Here is a 14,878-nt window from a genome sequence, read left to right on the forward strand (position 1 = left end):
TTACTATTATTATTTATTATTATTCGTATCACTGTTTTCATCTTAAAGCTTGATTTGCTTGTATTATATATATTATTGGGTTTCTAGTTTCTCTTTGACTTGGCTTTTTCTTTCTTTTTTTTTTTACTGCTTAACTGTAGTATTTTCTAAATCCCTTCAGTACCAAGGACAGCGAAAGTGGCGTATTTTCCGTCTCAATAAAACTTTTTTTTTTTTTTTAGTTAATTCGTTTTTATTATTATTATTTGCTGTTGATTATTAAACAATTTAGTCTACAAGAGTTATTATATTTTTACTGAGTATGTTGATACCTTTAGTTTACTTTATCTTTCACAGAAAACTATAATCAAGTAGCATCTTATTGACTCTCCACTTTTACAACACGTGGTGGCACTACAGACCGTGACTTTGAGAGTTATCTGAGCTCCTCCTTTACAAATGAGAACGAGAGGAAATGCGTTGAAGGCGTGTAAATAACCAAGGCTCACAGTAGCTACTGCGTCGTGATGTCGGATCGTGTCTAGAGAGGTCTGTTTGGTTGTTTTAATCGTTTTTACGGTAAATAATCGCAGGACATTCTGCTGCACAATCATGGATGTTACAGAATCTTACGGCTTCTGGATCGTTTTATTTCTGTCTTTATGGAAATCTTCGCTTGGTCAGATTGTCTATTCCGTCTCCGAGGAGGTAAATAAGGGAACTGTGATCGGGAATATAGCAAAAGACCTGAAGATCAGTGCTCAGGAACTAGAATCACGCATGTTTCAGATTATGCCTGGATCAAATGCAAAGTATTTTGATGTAAATGTGAAAACGGGCTCGCTGTTTGTCAAAGACCGGATCGATCGTGAGGAGCTGTGTGGCAGCAATCAGAAATGTGCGTTGAATTTAGAGGCTCTTGCTCAAAATCCGCACAGACTTTTCCGGCTTGAAATTATCATTATAGATATGAATGACAATGCTCCATTTTTTCCAGAAAGCACGTATGTTGTCAGTGTTACAGAGGATGCAAATGAAGGAGACAGATTTCCTCTTCCAACTGCAAAAGATTTAGATGTCGGCAGTAATTCTCTGAAAGAATACAAACTTAGTTCAAATCAGTATTTTTCTATAGATGTTCACAGTGGGCAAAAGAGTATGTTGGCTGAATTAGTGCTACAGAAAGCTTTAGACAGAGAAAAACAAGCTGTTATTCACTTCAATACTCACCGCTATTGACGGAGGAAAACCTCCTAATCTGGAACTGAATGTTGTTGTTAATATCATGGATGTAAACGATAATAAAACCTATTTTCAGCAAACCTTTGTATAAAGTTTAAAGTGAAGGAAAACACAGCTAGTGGAACCAAACTAGTGTCTGTTTCAGCCAGTGATTTGGATGAGGGCAACAACAGTGAAATTCAATATTCATTTCATGGAAACACCGAAGAAATTAACCTGTTCAACATACAATTTAAATCGGGGGAAATTGTTGTTCAAGGTCAAATTGATTACGAGGAACACCCTGCAATTGAGCTGCGTGTTCAGGCTAGAGATAAAGGCGTTCCTCCTAAAAGTACACACTGTAAAGTTTTATAGAAGTATGTGGATGAGAATGACAACGTGCCAGAGATAGTGACGACTCCTCTGTTGGAGAAGTGTGAAAGAAGATGCAAAATCAGGAACTGCAGTTGCTTAGTCACGCGTGTCTGATAAAGATGGAGGTAAAAATGGCATTGTACACTGTGCTCTGAAAGGCTCGTTTCCTTTCAAACTGGAGACGTCATATAACAATCACTATTCTCTAGTGGTAGATGGACCTCTGGACAGAGAGAGTGTTTCTCTGTATAACATCACAATTACAGCTGCAGATGAAGAACTCGTCTCTTTCCAGCAGCTCTGTTATAACTGTTCATATCTCTGATGTTAATGACAATGCTCCACATTTCCCCGCGCCCGTTATTAACGCTTTTCTAAGTGAGAATGGTCAAGCTGGAGGACTCGTGACAAAAGTGTCAGCTGATGATTCAGACACTGGTGAAAACGCAGAACTTTCATATTCACTGTTAGACAGTTCCAGCTCCAGTGTTCCTATAACAACACTGATAAATATAAACTCTTTAAGTGGAGAAATATTCAGTTTACAGTCATTTAATCACGAAGAAACAAAAAGATTCCAGTTTCAAGTCATGGCAACAGACTCTGGTGTTCCTCCTCTGAGCAGTAATGCGACTGTAAATGTGTTTATTCTGGATGAAGAATGACAACAGTCCAGTTATTTTACCGCCTTATTCTGAACCTGGATCAGTTAATAGTGAGAACATTCCCTACTCTGCTGAAGCGGGATACTTTGTAGCCAAGATCAGAGCTGTTGATGCTGACTCTGGATATAACGCACTTCTGTCTTATCATCTAACTGAACCCAAAGGAACAATCTCTTCCGCATTGGAAGCAGCTCTGGAGAAATAAAGACTAAGAGACGAATGAGTGACAATGACTTAAAAACTCACCCACTTCTCATCACAGTGTCTGATAATGGAGAGCCATCACTCTCAGCGACTTGTCCATGGATGTTGTAGTTGTTGAGAGTCTGGATGACATAAAGACATCATTCAGAGGAGTTCCTGTTAAAGAGGAGAGTTTTTTCAGATCTGAATCGTATCTGCTCATCGCTATTGCCTCAGTATCAGTCATCCTTTTTACTGAGTCTGAATGGGTTTGATTAGCAGCTAAATGCTACAGGACAGACGGCAGTTTCAGCAGGTACAGGCGCTCCAGTGATCAGCACACATCCAGACGGAAGCTGGTCCTTCTCTAAATCACTCAACAGTACGATGTGTGTTTCAGTTCAGACACAATAAAGAGTGATGTAGTCGTTTTCCCTCACGTTTCCGCCAGCAGACGCAGAAACTGATCAGTATTAATGGAGAAGATACTTTTACGCGCACGCAAACCCTTCCGAGCACTGAGAAGGTAAGACATTGTTACTTGCTTCTGTAGTGCATTTCACTTGTACTTTTAACCTAGATTTGTAAAATTAAAATTTGATTCACGATTATTTTCTAAGCCCTTTTAACTGTTTTTCTTTCTTTTTAAGTTTATATGTTTATAAAATAAATAAAGTATTATTAATTAAAAAAAAATAAGCATTTTAAAATATTAATAATAAATGCGTTTAAACAAAGAACGTTAAAAAGTAAAATACTGGACGCTATTGACAAAGTCGAAATATTGCTTTAATTCTTCGCCAGTTATTAAGATGATACGTTTTAGTTTTGCAGGTTATTACAGCATCTCCTGGCTCTGGCGTATTTTTATTCGTATAACTGTGCAACTTTTTTCATGTTAAAGTTTGATTGGCTTGTACTGAGTTTCTAATTTCTCTTTGACTTGGCTTTTGTACCTTAAGTGCATACGACTATTTCTTTCTTTCTTTCTTTCTTTCTTTCTTTCTTTCTTTCTTTCTTTCTTTCTTTCTTTCTTTCTTTCTTTCTTTTACTGCTTAACTGTAATATTTAGTAAATCACTTCAGTACCACGGACAGCGAATGTAACTTATTTTCCTTTTCACTTCATATATTTCCTTGAACAGTACACAGTTTTTTTAGTTAATTCATGTTTATTATTATTATTAGTTGTTTATTATAATGATTGAGTTGACACTAATGATTATATTTTACAGTTTGAGTATGGTGACACCTTTAGTTTACTTTTTTTTTTTTTTTTTTACGGAAAAACTAAATCAAGTAGCATCTTATTGACTCTCCACTTTTACAACACGTGGTGGCACTACAGACCGTGACTTTGAGAGTTATCTGAGCTCCTCCTTTACAGCATGAGAACAAGAGGAAATGTTGAAGGCGTGTAAATAACCAAGGCTCACAGTAGCTACTGCGTCGTGATGTCGGATTGTGTCTAGAGAGGTCTGTTTAGTTGTTTTAATAGCTTTTACGGTAAATAATCGCAGGATATTATTGTGCACAATCATGGATCTAACAGAATCTTACGGCTTCTGGATCGTTTTATTTCTATCTTTATGGAAATCTTCGCTTGGTCAAATTGTCTATTCCGTCTCCGAGGAGGTAAATAAGGGAACTGTGATCGGGAATATAGCAAAAGACCTGAAGATCAGTGCTCAGGAACTAGAATCACGCATGTTTCAGATTATGCCTGGATCAAATGCAAAGTATTTTGATGTAAATGTGAAAACGGGCTCGCTGTTTGTCAAAGACCGGATTGATCGTGAGGAGCTGTGTGGCAGCAATCAGAAATGTGCGTTGAATTTAGAGGCTCTTGCTCAAAATCCGCACAGACTTTACCGGATTGAAATTATAATTTTGGATGTCAATGACAATGCTCCCTTTTTTCCAGAAAGCATGTATGTTGTTAATGTTACAGAGATAGCTAATGAAGGAGACAGATTTCCTCTTCCGATTGCAAAAGATTCAGATGTTGGCAGTAATTCTCTGAAAGACTACAAACTCAGTTCAAATCAATATTTTACTTTAGATATTCATAGTGGTCAAAAGAGTATGTTGGCTGAATTAGTGCTACAGAAATCTTTAGACAGAGAAAAACAAGCTGTTATTCACATAATACTCACCGCTATTGACGGAGGAAAACCTCCTAAATCTGGAACAGTGAGTATTGCTGTTAATATCATGGATGTAAACGATAATAAACCTATTTTCAGCAAACCTTTGTATAAAGTCAAAGTGAAAGAAAACACAATGATTGGAGCCAAAATAATCTCTGTTTCTGCCAGTGATTTGGATGAGGGCATAAATAGTGAAATTCAATATTCATTTCTTGGCCATGAAAATACAGATGAAACAAACCGGTTTACAATTAATTCAGAATCGGGGGAAATCGCTGTTCAAGGACAAATTGACTATGAAGAAGACTCTGCAATTGAGCTGCGCGTTCAGGCGAGAGATAAAGGCGTTCCTCCTAAAAGTACACACTGTAAAGTTTTAATAGAAGTTGTAGATGAGAATGACAACGTGCCAGAGATAGTGACGACTCCTCTGTTGGAAAGTGTGAAAGAAGATGCAAAATCAGGAACTGCAGTTGCTTTAGTCACGGTGTCTGATAAAGATGGAGGTAAAAATGGCATTGTACACTGTGCTCTGAAGGGCTCTTTTCCTTTCAAACTAGAGACGTCATATAACAATCACTATTCTCTAGTGGTAGATGGACCTCTGGACAGAGAGAGTGTTTCTCTGTATAACATCACAATTACAGCTGCAGATGAAGGAACTCCGTCTCTTTCCAGCAGCTCTGTTATAACTGTTCATATCTCTGATGTTAATGACAATGCTCCACATTTCCCCGCGCCCGTTATTAACACTTTTCTAAGTGAGAATGGTCAAGCTGGAGGTCTCATGACAAAAGTGTCAGCTGATGATTCAGACACTGGTGAAAACGCAGAACTTTCATATTCACTGTTAGACAGTTCCAGCTCCAGTGTTCCTATAACAACTCTGATAAATATAAACTCTTTAAGTGGAGAAATATTCAGTTTACAGTCATTTAATCACGAAGAAACAAAAAGATTCCAGTTTCATGTCATGGCAACAGACTCTGGTGTTCCTCCTCTGAGCAGCAATGCGACTGTAAATGTGTTTATTCTGGATGAGAATGACAACAGTCCAGTTATTTTACCGCCTTATTCTGAACCTGGATCAGTTAATAGTGAGAACATTCCCTACTCTGCTGAAGCGGGATACTTTGTAGCCAAGATCAGAGCTGTTGATGCTGACTCTGGATATAACGCACTTCTGTCTTATCATCTAACTGAACCCAAAGGAACGAATCTCTTCCGCATTGGAAGCAGCTCTGGAGAAATAAAGACTAAGAGACGAATGAGTGACAATGACTTAAAAACTCACCCACTTCTCATCACAGTGTCTGATAATGGAGAGCCATCACTCTCAGCGACTATGTCCATGGATGTTGTAGTCGTTGAGAGTCTGGATGACATAAAGACATCATTCAGAGAAGTTCCTGTTAAAGAGGAGAGTTTTTCAGATCTGAATCTGTATCTGCTCATCGCTATTGTCTCAGTATCAGTCATCTTTTTACTGAGTCTGGTGGGTTTGATAGCAGCTAAATGCTACAGGACAGACGGCAGTTTCAGCAGGTACAGCGCTCCAGTGATCAGCACACATCCAGACGGAAGCTGGTCCTTCTCTAAATCCACTCAACAGTACGATGTGTGTTTTAGTTCGGACACAATAAAGAGTGATGTAGTCGTTTTCCCCTCGCCGTTTCCGCCAGCAGACGCAGAATTGATCAGCATTAATGGAGAAGATACTTTTACGCGCACGCAAACCCTTCCGAGCACTGAGAAGGTAAGACAGTGTTACTTGCTTCTGTAGTGCATTTCATTTGTACTTTTACCCAAGATTTGTAAAATTAACATTTGAGAAACAATTAATTAGATTTTTTATAAGGCCATTTAACTACATTTTCTGTATTTTTTAAGTTTTTTAAAAAAAATGTAAACAAAATTACGCGCAGGCTACAATAACAAGCACAAGATAAGTAAAATACTGGACGCTATTCACAGCCGAAATATTAATAAGCATTTTCGCTAGTTGTTAAGATAATACGTTTAAGTTGTGCAGGTTATTTCAGCCTCTTGTGGCTCTGGCGTATTTTTATTCGTATCACTGTGCAGTTTTGACTTGACTTTTGTACACTAAGTGTATATATTTATAGACCATTTTTTGTTTCTTTCTTTCTTTCTTTCTTTCTTTCTTTCTTTCTTTCTTTCTTTCTTTCTTTCTATATTGTAACATTACCTTGTGATATCATGCTGTTGTTTATTTCATTTTCATTTTTTCTTTACCATAGTATTTTGTAAATCACATCAGTACCACGGACAGCGAAAATGATGTATTTCCCCTCTTATATAATATATTTTCTTAAATAACACTTTTTTTGTTGTTGTTGTTGATTCGTTTATTTATTATTATTATTTGTTGTTGATTAGTAGTGATTTCGTCGACATTTAATTTTTGAGTAACTATTAACTCTTCCTACTGGGAAGGTAAGATCGTTGGAAATTAATTGTTGAATGATTTTCGAGGTGAATTATTGTTCTCAACTGTTCGAAATTATTTCTAACAGTTGCCATAATAGGGGGTTTGGTATTTACCACGTGGTTGTCTTGCTTTCAATTATCCTATTTTAACTTTGTTCTGATTCATTTTAATTGTAATTGAGGCTATTTTATGTTTTTTGAATAACGTACTTTGATCAATTCAACCCGGTATCACGAGAAATCTTATAGGCCCATAAAATATGTTGCAAATAAGTTGTAGTTTTTTAGAACTTGCAAAATGTGATTCTAAGGAAAACGTGTAATTTGTAATAAAAAGTAAGCTTCACGCCTAACCACATCCCTCAGTGTGGCTTAAGTATGCTGCAAATGTCGCCAATTTGCCCAAAAACCTGCAATAGTTGCATATTTTTACCCTGATCTCACGGCAATTCGTACACATTTTAAGAAGTGGCTAAATCGTATGAATTTGTACGAGTGACCTACACCTAAACCCGCCCCTAAAACCTGTCACTGGGGTCTAGACAAATAGCCTGCGTTAAATTAATCGGTTCCTGGGATGTTTTTGAAATGCTTTTCACATATAAATGCATTATATTAAACACTGTGTTTAGAATTAATGTAGCCTAAATATATAATAATAATAATAATAATAATAATAATAATAATAATAATAATAATAATAATAATAATAATAATAGTAATAATACAACTTTACGAAACAGTACCTCTGTAGGCTGTGTCAAGACAGTCAAGTCTTAGTCTGTCTCCTTCCCGTCTTATTGCATTATTCATGTCTTGATGCTGCTATAAGCCTAAATAATAACGGTTGTGTAGGCTATTTTTGCTTTGCTTTTCTGCACTGGATTACTTTTAATATTAATATGGTGGTTGTATCACTGCTGTTTCTCACTTTAAAGTTTTTGTAAATATATTTTTTTCAAGTAGGTTATGGCATAGCTTCAGCACATGGTGTCACTACAGACCGTAAGATAAAGGTTCAGTCTTTACTCTGAAGTCTCTCTCTCTCTCTCTCTCTCAGAATCTTAGTGTTAGTGTATCTGCAGTTGAGACATGATGGTCTCTATTTCGTCTCGTATTTTCTGAATGCAAAAAGAACTATTAGATTATCTTGCGTTTATATTTTTGCCTGTCCACAAGCCGGAAGTAAATGACCATCATGGGCTTTTTGGAAAATTTCAAATGTGGATTGATATTTTTCCTTTTTCTGTTGGATTCTGCGTTTGCTCAGATCGCCTATTCCGTACCGGAAGAGGTAAATAAGGGGACAGTTGTCGGCAATATAGCGAGAGACCTGAACTTAAATGTCCATGAACTGGAATCTCGTATGTTTGAGATTGTGACTGGATCAAATAAGAAGTATTTTGATGTTAATCTGAAAACTGGCGCTCTGTTTGTTAATGAAAGAATTGACCGCGAAGAGTTATGTTTGTCGAATCAGAAATGCTCTTTGAATATAGAGGCCCTTGCAAAAAATCCTCATCATCTTTACAGAGTGGAGATTAAGATCTTGGATATAAACGACAATGCGCCACATTTTCCTGTTAAAGAATTTACTGTGAATATTAGTGAAAACGCAAGCCCTGGAGAGAGATTTCCTCTCCCTGTAGCCGAGGACTCTGATGTTGGCAGTAATTCGCTGAAAGAGTACAAACTGAGTCCGAATGAACATTTCAGTCTAGATACACAGAGTGAAGACCAGAGTGTGTCTGCTGAGTTAGTGCTGAACAAAGCTTTAGATCGAGAGAAGCAAGCGACAATTAAGTTAATTCTCACTGGAGTAGATGGAGGAAAGCCACCTAAATCGGGGACGGTAAATATTTTTATAACCATAATGGATAATAATGATAATAATCCAGTGTTTAGTCAACCTCTTTACAAAGTCAAACTAAAGGAAAATGTTGCTGGTGGAACAAAAGTTTTATCTGTATTTGCCTCTGATTTAGATGAAGGAACAAACAGTGAAATTCTGTATTCATTTGTTGGTCATGGCAAGAGAAAGGACCTATTTACCATTATCACTGAGACTGGAGATATTGTTGTAAAAGGGCAAATTGATTACGAAGAGAATCCTGCCATTGAGTTACGAGTTCAAGCGAAAGATAAAGGCAGCCCACCAAAGAGCACTCATTGTAAAGTTTTAATAGAAATTATGGATGAAAACGATAATGCACCAGATATAAATGTTACTCCACTGCTGGAAATTGTTAAAGAAGACACAAAGTCAGGAACTGCAGTTGCTTTAGTCACGGTGTCTGATAAAGATGGAGGTAAAAATGGCATTATACATTGTGCTCTGAAAGGCTCGTTTCCTTTCAAACTGGAGACGTCATATAACAATCACTATTCTCTAGTGGTAGATGGACCTCTGGACAGAGAGAGTGTTTCTCTGTATAACATCACAATTACAGCTGCAGATGAAGGAACTCCGTCTCTTTCCAGCAGCACTGTTATAACTGTTCATATCTCTGATGTTAATGACAATGCTCCACATTTCCCCGTGCCCGTTATTAACGCTTTTCTAAGTGAGAATGGTCAAGCTGGAGGACTCGTGACAAAAGTGTCAGCTGATGATTCAGACACTGGTAAAAACGCAGAACTTTCATATTCACTGTTAGACAGTTCCAGCTCCAGTGTTCCTATAACAACACTGATAAATATAAACTCTTTAAGTGGAGAAATATTCAGTTTACAGTCATTTAATCATGAAGAAACAAAAAGATTCCAGTTTCATGTCATGGCAACAGACTCTGGTGTTCCTCCTCTGAGCAGTAATGCGACTGTAAATGTGTTTATTCTGGATGAGAATGACAACAGTCCAGTTATTTTACCGCCTTATTCTGAACCTGGATCAGTTAATAGTGAGAACATTCCCTACTCTGCTGAAGCGGGATACTTTGTAGCCAAGATCAGAGCTGTTGATGCTGACTCTGGATATAACGCACTTCTGTCTTATCATCTAACTGAACCCAAAGGAACGAATCTCTTCCGCATTGGAAGCAGCTCTGGAGAAATAAAGACTAAGAGACGAATGAGTGACAATGACTTAAAAACTCACCCACTTCTCATCACAGTGTCTGATAATGGAGAGCCATCACTCTCAGCGACTATGTCCATGGATGTTGTAGTCGTTGAGAGTCTGGATGACATAGAGACATCATTCAGAGGAGTTCCTGTTAAAGAGGAGAGTTTTTCAGATCTGAATCTGTATCTGCTCATCGCTATTGTCTCAGTATCAGTCATCTTTTTACTGAGTCTGATGGGTTTGATAGCAGCTAAATGCTACAGGACAGACGGCAGTTTCAGCAGGTACAGCGCTCCAGTGATCAGCACACATCCAGACGGAAGCTGGTCCTTCTCTAAATCCACTCAACAGTACGATGTGTGTTTCAGTTCAGACACAATAAAGAGTGATGTAGTGGTTTTCCCCTCACCGTTTCCGCCAGCAGAAGCGGAGTTGATCAGCATTAATGGAGAAGATACTTTTACGCGCACGCAAACTATTTCGAGTACTGGGAAGGTAAGACATGTTAAACAATTTTGCTGACTGATACATTTTTCGAGCTGAATTATTGTTCTGAATTTTACTGTTCGCAGTTATTTCCAATGGTTGCTAAGTAATCGCTTTGCTATTAACAAATTTGCTTTTTTATTTTAACTTCACGTATTTTTATTTATTTATTGTTTTTATTTTGTTTTTTTTTTCTTCTTTGTTCTTGTTTCTTGTGACAATCGAATTACGGACAATCATTAATCTAACCCGTTATCATTAGAAAATATAGGCCTAAGGATATCGCAAACAAGTTGCAATTTATTCTGATTCGAATGAAAACGTGTAAATTGTTATATAAAGTAAACATGAAGCTGCACCCCTAAACACAACCCTCAGTGGGGTGTAATTAGGTTGTACAAATGTCGGCAATTTTCCAAAACTTAAAACAGTCATGAATTGTCAAGACACTGTGTTGGATTAATTTGGTTCTTTCTGGTGGATGTCTTAATCGTGTTTTTACGTTTTAGTGCTTCAAAATTAATTTGCATTTAAAATAAATGCAATCGAAATAATATGCAAAACAGAAAATCCTCTACTCTGTGCCAAGAAGAAGCACAGGTAATTAAAATGCCAAATGGAAAGCCGAAAACTAATATCAGTCTCTATTATTATTATTATTATTATTATTATTATTATTATTATTAATAAAATTGACTGTCCTGAATGATCGGTCCAAATACCGTTCCAGTCTTCCGTACGCGTCCCCCCCACACACACCTCCCTTATTAAATTTTAAAATCTATGACCTATTCACAGTTTTACTGTGGAGCTTTTAAGCATATAATTATTTTGTAATAACAAGTTTATGTTATGAACTGTTAATTGACCACTGATTTCTACAGATTTTGCATTTATCTTACTATGCGTAATGTCCTTCATTTGGACGACTTTGCCGTTTTACTAGATTATCCATGTGTTGATGTTGCTAAGTAATATTATTTTGTGGTGTGTTTTTGCTTCGCTTTTGTATTGGATTACTTTGAATATTACTGTTGCTGTCGTGTCATCCGAATACATTGTTATTTCTCACTTTAAATCTATAGCAAGCTGAATTGTTCTGGTAGGTTATGGCATAGTTTTAGCACATGGTGTCACTACAGACCGTCAGATAATGGTTTAGCCTTTACTCTGTAGCCTCTCTCTCTCCCTCTCTCTCAGAATCTTGGTGTTAGTGTGTTTGCATTTCAGACATGATGGTTTCTATTTCGTCTCGTGCTTCCTGAATGCAAAAGAGAAATACTCGTGTTCACCTTTTTTTGTCTTCAGGCCACTTGTGAATGACCATCATGGATTTTACGGGATATCGCAAATGTGGATTGATGTTTTTTCCTTTTTATGTTGGATTCTGCGTTTGCTCAGATCGCCTATTCCGTACCGGAAGAGGTAAATAAGGGGACAGTTGTTGGGAATATAGCGAGAGACCTGAACTTAAATGTTCATGAACTGGAATCTCGTATGTTTGAGATTGTGACTGGATCAAATAAGAAGTATTTTGATGTTAATCTGAAAACTGGCGCTCTGTTTGTTAATGAAAGAATTGACCGCGAAGAGTTATGTTTGTCGAATCAGAAATGCTCTTTGAATATAGAGGCCCTTGCAAAAAATCCTCATCATCTTTACAGAGTGGAGATTAAGATCTTGGATATAAACGACAATGCGCCACATTTTCCTGTTAAAGAATTTACTGTGAATATTAGTGAAATCGCAAGCCCTGGAGAGAGATTTCCTCTCCCTGTAGCCGAGGACTCTGATGTTGGCAGTAATTCGCTGAAAGAGTACAAACTGAGTCCGAATGAACATTTCAGTCTAGATACACAGAGTGAAGACCAGAGTGTGTCTGCTGAGTTAGTGCTGAACAAAGCTTTAGATCGAGAGAAGCAAGCGACAATTAAGTTAATTCTCACTGGAGTAGATGGAGGAAAGCCACCTAAATCGGGACGGTAAATATTTTTATAAACGTCATGGATGTCAATGACAATAATCCAGTGTTTAGTCAACCTCTTTACAAGTCAAATTGAGGGAAAATGTTGCTACTGGTACTACAATTTTATCCGTGTTTGCTTCTGATTTGGATGAAGGAATAAACCGCGAAATTCAGTACTCGATTGTTAATCATATGAAAAAGCAAGACCTATTTACCATTATCCCTGAGACTGGTGATATTGTAGTAAAAGGGCAGATAGATTACGAGGAAAATCCAGCGATTGAGTTACGAGTGCAAGCGAAAGATAAAGGCAGCCCACCGAGGAGCACACAATGTAAAATTTTAATAGAAGTTGTCGATGAAAATGACAATGCACCAGAAATAACTGTGACTTCACTTCTTGAGAGTGTGAAAGAAGGCACAAAATCAGGAACTGCAGTTGCTTTAGTCACGGTGTCTGATAAAGATGGAGGTAAAAACGGCATTGTACACTGTGCTCTGAAAGGCTCGTTTCCTTTCAAACTGGAGATGTCATATAACAATCACTATTCTCTAGTGGTAGATGGACCTCTGGACAGAGAGAGTGTTTCTCTGTATAACATCACAATTACAGCTGCAGATGAAGGAACTCCGTCTCTTTCCAGCAGCTCTGTTATAACTGTTCATATCTCTGATGTTAATGACAATGCTCCACATTTCCCCGCGCCCGTTATTAACGCTTTTCTAAGTGAGAATGGTCAAGCTGGAGGACTCGTGACAAAAGTGTCAGCTGATGATTCAGACACTGGTGAAAACGCAGAACTTTCATATTCACTGTTAGACAGTTCCAGCTCCAGTGTTCCTATAACAACACTGATAAATATAAACTCTTTAAGTGGAGAAATATTCAGTTTACAGTCATTTAATCACGAAGAAACAAAAAGATTCCAGTTTCATGTCATGACAACAGACTCTGGTGTTCCTCCTCTGAGCAGTAATGCGACTGTAAATGTGTTTATTCTGGATGAGAATGACAACAGTCCAGTTATTTTACCGCCTTATTCTGAACCTGGATCAGTTAATAGTGAGAACATTCCCTACTCTGCTGAAGCGGGATACTTTGTAGCCAAGATCAGAGCTGTTGATGCTGACTCTGGATATAACGCACTTCTGTCTTATCATCTAACTGAACCCAAAGGAACGAATCTCTTCCGCATTGGAAGCAGCTCTGGAGAAATAAAGACTAAGAGACGAATGAGTGACAATGACTTAAAAACTCACCACTTCTCATCACAGTGTCTGATAATGGAGAGCCATCACTCTCAGCGACTATGTCCATAGATGTTGTAGTCGTTGAGAGTCTGGATGACATAAAGACATCATTCAGAGAAGTTCCTGTTAAAGAGGAGAGCTTTTCAGATCTGAATCTGTATCTGCTCATCGCTATTGTCTCAGTATCAGTCATCTTTTTACTGAGTCTGGTGGGGTTTGATAGCAGCTAAATGCTACAGGACAGACGGCAGTTTCAGCAGGTACAGGGCTCCCAGTGATCAGCACACATCCAGACGGAAGCTGGTCCTTCTCTAAATCCACTCAACAGTACGATGTGTGTTTCAGTTCAGACACAATAAAGAGTGATGTTGTCGTTTTCCCTTCACCATTTCCGCCAGCAGAAGCGGAGTTGATCAGCATTAATGGAGAAGATACTTTTACGCGCACGCAAACTCTTCCGAGCACTGAGAAGGTAAGACGATTTTAGAACCTAGTTCTGTAAAAAAAATATAATAATAATAATAAAGATTTAAATTCTTTGGAGATTATATAAGTATTTTTGTTGTTTATTTACTAATTTATTGTTAGAGTTAGTTGATGCATTGGATTGAAATTACCTTCGATTTGAGTCAAGCTGTTGCTGTCGCTTATTTTAGTTACTTTCGCTGAACGACATTCCATTGCCTTTGTCGTCTTTGCTAAATTAAGTGACTGAATAGTCAAGTATAAATTAAATGGTAATAGACAAAATGCAATTAAATGCGCTTTATGAATAACAAACACAATATCGAAGTCTTAAGGTGGTGTTTTCCTAACAGTCTTCAGCACCATGGACAATGAACATTTCGTCCTCGCTTTTCTTTCCGTACATTTTGGTCATCACGGTTAGATGTTGAGACATATATTTTGTACGAATTAACCAACATAATGTATTCCCTCTTTAACAAGTGCTGAGGATATTTACAGATATTTACAGTAAGTGTGTTGATTGCATTCATAATTTGCAATTAACAAATTCCATTCTTTAAAGCATACATTCATAGGGTGGAAAATTGCTATTTAAAAGAAAATATCTTCAGTAATTA

At 37.4% G+C, this 14,878-nt stretch overlaps 2 protein-coding genes and 2 pseudogenes across 2 annotated transcripts; all 4 read left to right on the forward strand.

Annotated features, from left to right (window-relative positions):
- The first annotated feature begins 467 nt into the window (after window positions 1-467).
- On the forward strand, window positions 468-2,979 carry LOC113090485 (protocadherin alpha-2-like; annotated as a pseudogene).
- A 767-nt stretch (window positions 2,980-3,746) lies between these two features.
- LOC113090488 (protocadherin alpha-2-like) lies at window positions 3,747-6,413 on the forward strand. Its single transcript, XM_026256280.1, has one exon. It carries the CDS (start codon window positions 3,965-3,967, stop codon window positions 6,356-6,358), a length of 2,394 nt encoding a protein of 797 aa, XP_026112065.1. The 5' UTR covers window positions 3,747-3,964; the 3' UTR covers window positions 6,359-6,413.
- Window positions 6,414-7,821: 1,408 nt separating this feature from the next.
- LOC113090487 (protocadherin alpha-2-like) lies at window positions 7,822-10,937 on the forward strand. Its single transcript, XM_026256279.1, has 2 exons — window positions 7,822-10,374; window positions 10,459-10,937. Exons 1-2 carry the CDS (start codon window positions 8,216-8,218, stop codon window positions 10,610-10,612), a joined length of 2,313 nt encoding a protein of 770 aa, XP_026112064.1. The 5' UTR covers window positions 7,822-8,215; the 3' UTR covers window positions 10,613-10,937.
- An 862-nt stretch (window positions 10,938-11,799) lies between these two features.
- LOC113090486 (protocadherin alpha-2-like) lies at window positions 11,800-14,265 on the forward strand (annotated as a pseudogene).
- Window positions 14,266-14,878: the final 613 nt, after the last annotated feature.

This window comes from Carassius auratus, unplaced genomic scaffold (genome assembly GCF_003368295.1).
Source record: "Carassius auratus strain Wakin unplaced genomic scaffold, ASM336829v1 scaf_tig00055710, whole genome shotgun sequence".
Taxonomy (NCBI): domain Eukaryota; kingdom Metazoa; phylum Chordata; class Actinopteri; order Cypriniformes; family Cyprinidae; genus Carassius; species Carassius auratus.

Coding starts and splice junctions, on each gene's coding strand:
- LOC113090487 (XM_026256279.1), top strand. CDS start 8,216: ATGACCATCATGGGCTTTTTGGAAAATTTCAAATGTGGATTGATATTT. Junction 10,375..10,458: donor ACAGACGGCAGTTTCAGCAG/GTACAGCGCTCC, acceptor TGTGTGTTTCAG/TTCAGACACAATAAAGAGTG.
- LOC113090488 (XM_026256280.1), top strand. CDS start 3,965: ATGGATCTAACAGAATCTTACGGCTTCTGGATCGTTTTATTTCTATCT.